This window comes from Caenorhabditis briggsae, assembly GCF_000004555.2.
Source record: "Caenorhabditis briggsae complete genome, chrX, whole genome shotgun sequence".
In the NCBI taxonomy this organism is placed as follows: Eukaryota; Metazoa; Nematoda; class Chromadorea; order Rhabditida; family Rhabditidae; genus Caenorhabditis; species Caenorhabditis briggsae.
In genome coordinates this window covers 16,665,586-16,673,239 of record NC_013491.2, presented here as the reverse complement: position 1 = coordinate 16,673,239, position 7,654 = coordinate 16,665,586, and the positions used below count along the sequence as shown (strand labels likewise).

The window sequence follows — 7,654 nt, the reverse complement described above, 5'->3', positions numbered from 1 at the left end:
AGACACAACATCTACATTTCGTGAACTCTTTTAGCAATCAATTCTTTCAAAGTATCCACTTATAAAAAGAAAAAAAAACTTTGGACAATTTTAACAACTCCGCTCAAATCTTCAAAAAAAACTTAATTTTAAACTCAATTATTTCAAGCATTCATCTTGAGTAGCCTCCAGCCGTAAGATCTCACACGAAAAATGTATTCAAATTTGTAGTTGTTTGCGGAAAGTCTGAATCATATGGAGGTACCATCATCAGTCTCTGAATCACTTCCTTGAAAAAAACGTTTCTTTTTTGTTCTTGGTCAGAAAATTAGTGGTAAAAAGAAAATAACAATTGTATCCGATTTAGACACTGTCGCTGAAAAAACCACTTTCGAAAACACACAGATCGCTATTAATCACCTGCCTGAAGTGCTTTTTCTTACTTATGCTCTACGTCAAACACGGAAAATTTGTTTCAATTAAATAAATTCGGTCTACTGTACAAACTAAAATTTTAAGGCTTGCGACAAGTAGGTGTCAGGTGATTTCTACTCCCACTACGAATTTCAAAAGGTTACTATAATTTGCGTCACAAAAAAATCAGATTTGTTTTTTACTCTGAAAAATTTTCTTCATCAAAACAAAGATTGAGAAGAGGGGCACCTCTTAAAAACAAAACGTCTGAAAAATTATTTTTCGTTATTTTCAATTTTTATTTTAGGTTTATTTATGTACATTTCTGAATACGGCTGTTTTGTCACTGAAAAATAGCAGAAAATCGAGACGGTAAAAGGCACCAAATGAGTCAGGGGCGTGAAAAAAGGCATATTTTTGTGAAAAATTGAGAATTTACAAGTATTCAAGGAACAGGATGGGGAAAAGCTGAACGGGGGTATTCAGAGGTTCGACAGGTCAAGATTTGGCGGGGAAAAACTACAATGTGCAATCTATGCAATGGGGTACGGTATTCGTACAAAATTGTTTTTTTTTCAAGAAGAGAAATGGATGAGAAGAGTGCTTTTACAAAAGTTTGAAATATTCGGATAACTACAAAATGAAGAAACTTAATTAAAGTTTTTTTTTTAAACCAGGGATTGTTATTTTGTACACATATTAGGATTTTTGTAAGAACACGATTTGTAGTCTACGTTTCAAAATATACAACTATAGTGGAAGGAATGAGACAAGTTTTCTAAATCACTACAAGTTTTTGGATGGTGAGAAGAGGATCAGGGGTTTCAGGGGTTCTGTACAAGTTAGCTTTAAGAATGAATTTCCAATAACATATTAATTACAATTTGAGGACTCTGTAAGTTTTGTCATCGAAAACTGAGATGCTCATGTTGGTGTGGAGGCGGATGGTCTCCAGGAGAATCTCCTCGGTACGAGCCATGTTTCTGAGCCAATTGAAAAGAATGCCGTGAGTCTCCATGTCGAGGCGGCACCAACAGAGCTGAAATTTGTAGAGTACAGAATCTTCTTGCTTTTCGCATCCCACTCACTCTTTTCAACAATGCATTTTTTCTGAGAAACAGCTCGAATCCATTTCTGGCTGCATACACCGACAAGATAACGGCGGTTCCGTAGGACAATCTCTCCCGACAGGCCACACGGTTCAACAATGAGCATCTGGAATAAAGATCAGTTGATTCTCGCTGAGAAATCATAATTCGTATTTCAAATTCAAAATCAATCCGTTGACGACGTATGCATTTCTTTATTTCCGCGTCTATCAACGTTGAGAATTTAGGAGGAATAAATCGGATCGTATGATGAAAAACTAAGTCATTTGCTTCGGATTTATTCCATTCATTCGAGGTGGCACCAAATAGGGAGAAACATAAACAAAGTTTAGAGAAGAAAACAGATCAACATGTCATGGTGTGGATGATCGGCTGTTTACTGATCCACCTACGGATATTGTCGTCTAGCTGATAAAACTTAGCATCTTAATCTGCATCTTTTGAATTTTGTAAGAAGTGGGGGATCTTCAATAAAGAGAACCGTCTGGTTAAATTCACTAAACGCTAACTTAAATTCACTAAACGCTAAAAATTTGTTCTCTTCTCAGATTGTTATTCAGTCGACTGACTTCTCAAGTTAAAATCCAGATAAAACCTGGTAACTAATGAGCTCCAAACCGATAAGAATAAAAGCGAAATATACATACAAAGTCGAAATGGAATATCCCGTCTGCTTATGATATAAAATTTATCCCTGTTGACGCAAGTGGTATCGAGCAAACTAGATTCGAGTTACGACAGAGCTAAGGTTTAGTGTGTCTAAAGGGATCTGATACTAAATGAATTGAGAATGCAGCCAAGCGTAATTTTCGGCATCTAGATCACAAAGCGAAAGAACGGACTGATTGGCCCAAGGCAAGTGTTGAGCACCTGAATGGAGTTAAATGGCAAAGTAAGGCTGCCGGAGCCAGCTTGACTCGATCTAGATGACACCGAACCGACTAAACCTCAGTTTGACTAGTTGAATCAATTAGAAGCCGAGTTCAAAAAAATCGGATCCCGAATTAAGTATACTTGAGTTCATCCAATCTGACTCGATTCATAATTGATCCAACCCGGCCGCAATTATCCATTTAAAAAAGCCAAGCTACTTCTAGTCATTTAAAGCCAACTGAGTGGACCAGCAAGATACTAGCTTAGACAGAAGTATCCTCGTAGACGGGCTGATTCCGTACCGATATTCAATTTGTTTTAAAATTGAAACTGTGAACAAAACTGCACAAACTGATAGAGCTCGGAGAGCTTTACAATCTCCAACTAGATACGACCGGCTTGGAAAGTAATAATAGTCTGGACCGACGATTTTTGCAGACACTGCGATAAGATGTCGGCCCGTGCCCGGCAATTCACTTGATGCTCGATTCTTCTTGAAAGTCCTATGAGCTCGCCTGTGTCGGCCCGAAATCGACCTATTCACCAGTATGACCACAAGAGTTTTTCTTCAAACCAACCTGCTGACAATCTCAACGAGAGCTGAATCCACTCTTTCCTCCATCTTCTTGCCTCTCTTCATTCTTTCCAATCCGGTCTGAACGAAGACGTGCAATGTTTCGGAGTAGTAGTTTGCAATCTGAAATATTTTTTGTATCGCAGTGACAGTACTCCAATGAATACCTGTTCGGCAAGCTCCATCGTGAGCTGTCCAGCACTGTTCTCCATGCGAATACCGTATACCGGTGCACCTGGTTGAATGATCAGCGATTCTTGGGGCTTTCCTTCAAAACAGTTATTACACTACATTTTCATTTCAGACTTTATTTTCACTGATTTCATAACAGAAATGTTTTTTTTTCTGAAAACCTGAAATCGGTTCTTGTTTTGATTATAAATGGTTTTTTGTTCTTGTTCATGCATTCTTAAAAACCAAATACTAAGATCGGCACTCAAAATCTGAAAACGCTTCTACTTCCAAAAACCACACTTCCAGAAATACAGGTGTTTCGGTTAAGCCAAAATAACTGTTCTCGAATCCCTTCATAACTTTTTCAAAATATTTTTTTTTGCAAAAATGCTAACCTCGTAGGATAAGCCAGACACGTGTTCGGCCCATGTTCTGCCTGATAAACATGTTCCACGCGTCGCGGCATATATCCGGCGACTGACTACTTTTCTCATCCTGAAATAGATCAAGATAAGACAGGTAGCCAGAATTGAGAGTAGAGAGGGAAATTCAAAAAACATTTAGCGACTCATACCTGAACAATGGAGAAGTTCTCCAGCTGCTCGAGGCAAGCGATCGCTGAGAGCGTGTCGGCGCACAGCATCTGCGGCGACACCAACAACGTTTTGAGCTTCAGAAAACATCCGACCTGGAGTAGTGGCTCAGGAATGAGCGTTGCGTTTAGCAGACTCAAGTAGGTCAACTTCTCTTGGAACTTTTCCAGAAGCTGGAAAAAGAACACACATTTTTTTTGGAAAAAAAAAGACAGTGTACTCAGAAAACAGAAGAGTGTGATCCCAGAGAAGTTTGCTATTTTGAAAGAATGTATTCAGGTTATGGAATGAAAAACATGAAAATTCTACAAACCAGAATCTCCGTAAGCAAATGCAGTGAGAGCCTGCTGAAACTGATGAGCTCCGGACAAGCCTAAATAGCCGAGATCGTTTTTCGAAATCTCGATTTCGGAATAATTGGATTCATTTCTTGGAGGCCGCAGTCCAGTGTGGTAGGCAGATACACTCGTGAACAAATTATCAGACGATCAGCAGGTTCTCACTGTCCAGACAGCTTATTCTCCATTGATTTATGTCACTTGTTACATTTTCTGGGTTGAATAGACGAGTAACACTATTTCTAGATGTTTCTAAAAAGATCTAGAGATCCAAAGAGATGTGATATGTCATGTCCAATTGTTTTAATATAATCTAGTGGAGCTGTGAGTCCCTGGAGTAGATTCCGGTTAAGTTAAGATTCTAGAACCTCGACTTCTCCTTCTCTTTATCTTCCTGGGATCACACTATTCCTTGTACTAGATTCCATCCTTAACATTGCACTACCACCACCCCCAGTACTACTAACAGTCAACAGGAAATCTGTGGCCTCTTGTGGAGTGAGCTGAAGATCCTCCAATGTTAACGACTTGAGCCCATGAAGATACTGAATCACATTTTTCAGACTGATCAGCATCTGTCCTCCAGTTCCGACGTCCTTGTCTGCGATGAATCCACCGGTCTCGGCATCGCCGACGTGAAGGTGCCATTTGAAGTTGAAGGTTTGGACCTTTCCGAGTGGACGGATGTTTTTGGTGAATCTGAAATGGGCTCCCTTACGTCCTCCAGTTATAAGAAGGACTCACTTCTCGTAGTGTTGGCAGTAATTCGCAAGAATTCTGAAGAATTCGTAGAGGTTGAACAGATTGGTGACCGGCTCGACGGTGAAGGTTCTCCATTGCTCGGTGGTTTTTGTGATCAGACTGCTGGAAATGAACCCTAGTTGATCGATAATTTTTAATTTTTTGATACTATTTTAAATCTGGAATTCGCAAAATTGTTAGTCGGACTCTTGTTTTCTCAATTCACACCCTTTCATTCTTCTCTAAAGGACCAAACAGCAAAAACATCATAACAAAATGCATGTCACTGTTGACCGTAGCTGTTTCTTCTTCTACCTTCAAAAATCAAGAACACCAGAAATCAGACTTACCTCAAGCGCAAATGATCAATATGATACTGCCAGCCAGAATGTTGAGTGTACTTTCGGCGAACGAAGACGCCGTCTTTGAAGGTGAATGAACGCCAGGAGCGTGGTGATTTGAATGCACCGTTCCATTGGCGGCAAACCTGTAATTTAGAATGCATTTCGAATGGAAACATGGGCTATTTGATTAGTTCGAAGATTCGTAAACGATTTCTCAGAAAACGCTTTGAAAATTAGTGAAAAATCGATGAAATACCATAAAATAACTAACCTGAGAGCATCTGCCTTTATTCTTCGGTGGAATCCGGTCGAAAATCTGCTCGAGCAGCTCCATCGGCATAGAATTCCATCCGGCACCACTCATTTTGAACATCCAATGAAATTATCAATCGCAACGAACGAAAACGATACGTTTTTCTTCTTGCCGTCCGTGTAAGTGGCAAGTTTCGAACGAGAGAAACAACAGAAAGTGGAGAGGGTACTCGTGGAAATAGTGCGCAAGTTGCGGAGGGTCCTCCACTCACATGCTTCGTTGTCACAACACGAGACAATCCTTGCGGGCTAGAGAAAATCGATGAATACGCTGCGTCTCGGCGATTCGTCCAGTGTCTCCTTGCGTCGGAGAGGGGGTGTTGAGAGAGTGAGGGACGGAGTGTTGTTTGTCTGAAGAGACCTTGGAAGAATCCACGTGACTTTTTACAGCGGGCAGGGGAAATTGAAAAACATTGGAAAACAAAATTTGATGATGATCTCCGATCTTTTATTTGTTTCTATTCGTTCCAAAGCGAACAATACCATCTGTTTTTGTTTTCGACTAGTCTCTATTTGATCAATGATACTTTGCAGTACTTTTTACTTTTTTACAGATTTATTGAATCGAACTTTTTTTTGCAGCAAAAATTACAATGGGAAAATTACAACGAGAGGTATATGCAGGGAATATTTGGGAAGGTTGTATTGACAATTATGCAAAATGCGAATGATTATATAGTTCTCGTGATTTTTAGGAAGGGGTACAGTAATACAATTCAAAAAGAAAAGAATAAGCAAAGTTCGGTTTGGCAGAGGGCAGGAAATTAGTGTGAGTGATTTAGTTCGGGGATTCTCCCTGGAGAATCTTGAGATCCCACAAGAACAAGAAGAACTGGACGACGATGAGAGCAGCACTGGCGATGAGCCATCCACGGGACGAGTTGACTTCGATCAAGAACCAGACGATGAGGATCGAGGCGATAAGGAAGAGGATGGTGCAGACGACGGTGTAGATTCTCTCCTAGAAATTAAAACTTTAAGAATAGGTTTTGGCTCATTTAAAACTCACCAATCCCCAGGCACGAATGTTGAGGAAGTTCAAGACAAAGAGCACAATGTTAACAATGACACAGACAAAGTTAAGTCCAGACGAGAATCCGAGACGGCCTTCTCCGAAGCAGGAACGTCCTCCGTACCATTGGGAACAGAGAAGCGAGCAGATGATGAATCCGACGACGATTTGGAGAATCTTGATGATTCCGCGGTTGGTGGAAAGGTAGCGGGTGTTCAATGAAATCTCGCCCATTCTGAAAAACGAAAAGATTTTGAAAGGGAACCTGGTATTGAAATAGAAGAAAGACCAAGACTCAAGAGAGAGAGAGAGGTAGGCATCCTAGAAATGCCGGATGACAACAAAATAAAAAAAGCAGAGTTGTCAGATGTCATGCAATTGGCAGGCGGAGATGGGAGCGCCTCACCCGACCGAGATAAAGATATCCTACCAAGATATCTAGGAGAAAAAGGACGTAGTAAACAATTGGTCTTCGGTGCCCTCTGAGACGCCGCCCCGAGTCATGGGGCGGATGATTGGCGTGTTATTTTGAAATTGTCTCTCTTGTTGTTGTTGTTTAGATATGCATACTATTAGAATGGGGAGAAGGGAAAACCATTTGCAGCTCCAGATGTCTCAAAATAACCAAATTACTGTCGTCTTTGAGGTCTTAGGCACGCTCATTGAAGCATTTGGTGGTGAGAGAAGAAAATAAGATACTCAAATGAGTCGGAAGAAAAAAACATGAATTCCAGAATAGATGGTTTCTGAAGTTCGATGTCTTAAATAGCTATGGTAATGGTTCTCTTACTACTACTTCTAAACTGAACATAAGTTTTTGGATCGCATGTCTGGAATTTGAGAATGAGTACTAAAAATTGGAACCCTATTTTTTCATTATTATCAGTCCAATGAGGTGGATATTCTCTTGAAAGTTAAGAATACCTTAGTTATTGGAATTATTTTTGGAATCTTACAATGTCAGGAAGTTCCCTTTCAAACTTAAGAATACCTGTACCAGAGAATATAGGACCTCCACTCCCTCTTAGAAGATCCTTAGAAGAGAAGGAGCTGACCGGTGGTTTGCTACACCGACAGTTTTCGAAAATGAAACGGATTGGGGCGCCGGGCCTGCGGTTTTTGAGTCCTCCGGTTGGGAGGCTTGGCTTCCCGCCCACTTTCCCTCCCCTCCTCCCAAATATAACGACCTTC

The 7,654-nt window shown here is 40.4% G+C and overlaps 2 protein-coding genes across 2 annotated transcripts; both read right to left on the bottom strand.

Annotated features, from left to right (window-relative positions):
* Positions 1 to 1,270: 1,270 nt before the first annotated feature.
* CBG22716 lies at positions 1,271 to 5,503 on the bottom strand (the record flags this gene model as incomplete). The annotated part of the gene is made up of 10 exons (XM_045240356.1): positions 1,271 to 1,432; positions 1,482 to 1,608; positions 2,954 to 3,072; positions 3,117 to 3,217; positions 3,519 to 3,618; positions 3,698 to 3,889; positions 4,522 to 4,753; positions 4,799 to 4,918; positions 5,146 to 5,282; positions 5,411 to 5,503. The coding sequence occupies 10 exons, from the start codon at positions 5,501 to 5,503 to the stop codon at positions 1,271 to 1,273; spliced, it is 1,383 nt and encodes a 460-aa protein (XP_045097641.1).
* Positions 5,504 to 6,229: 726 nt separating this feature from the next.
* On the bottom strand, positions 6,230 to 6,697 carry CBG22717 (the record flags this gene model as incomplete). The annotated part of the gene is made up of 2 exons (XM_002645429.2): positions 6,230 to 6,412; positions 6,461 to 6,697. The coding sequence occupies 2 exons, from the start codon at positions 6,695 to 6,697 to the stop codon at positions 6,230 to 6,232; spliced, it is 420 nt and encodes a 139-aa protein (XP_002645475.2).
* Between the last annotated feature and the right edge of the window lie 957 nt (positions 6,698 to 7,654).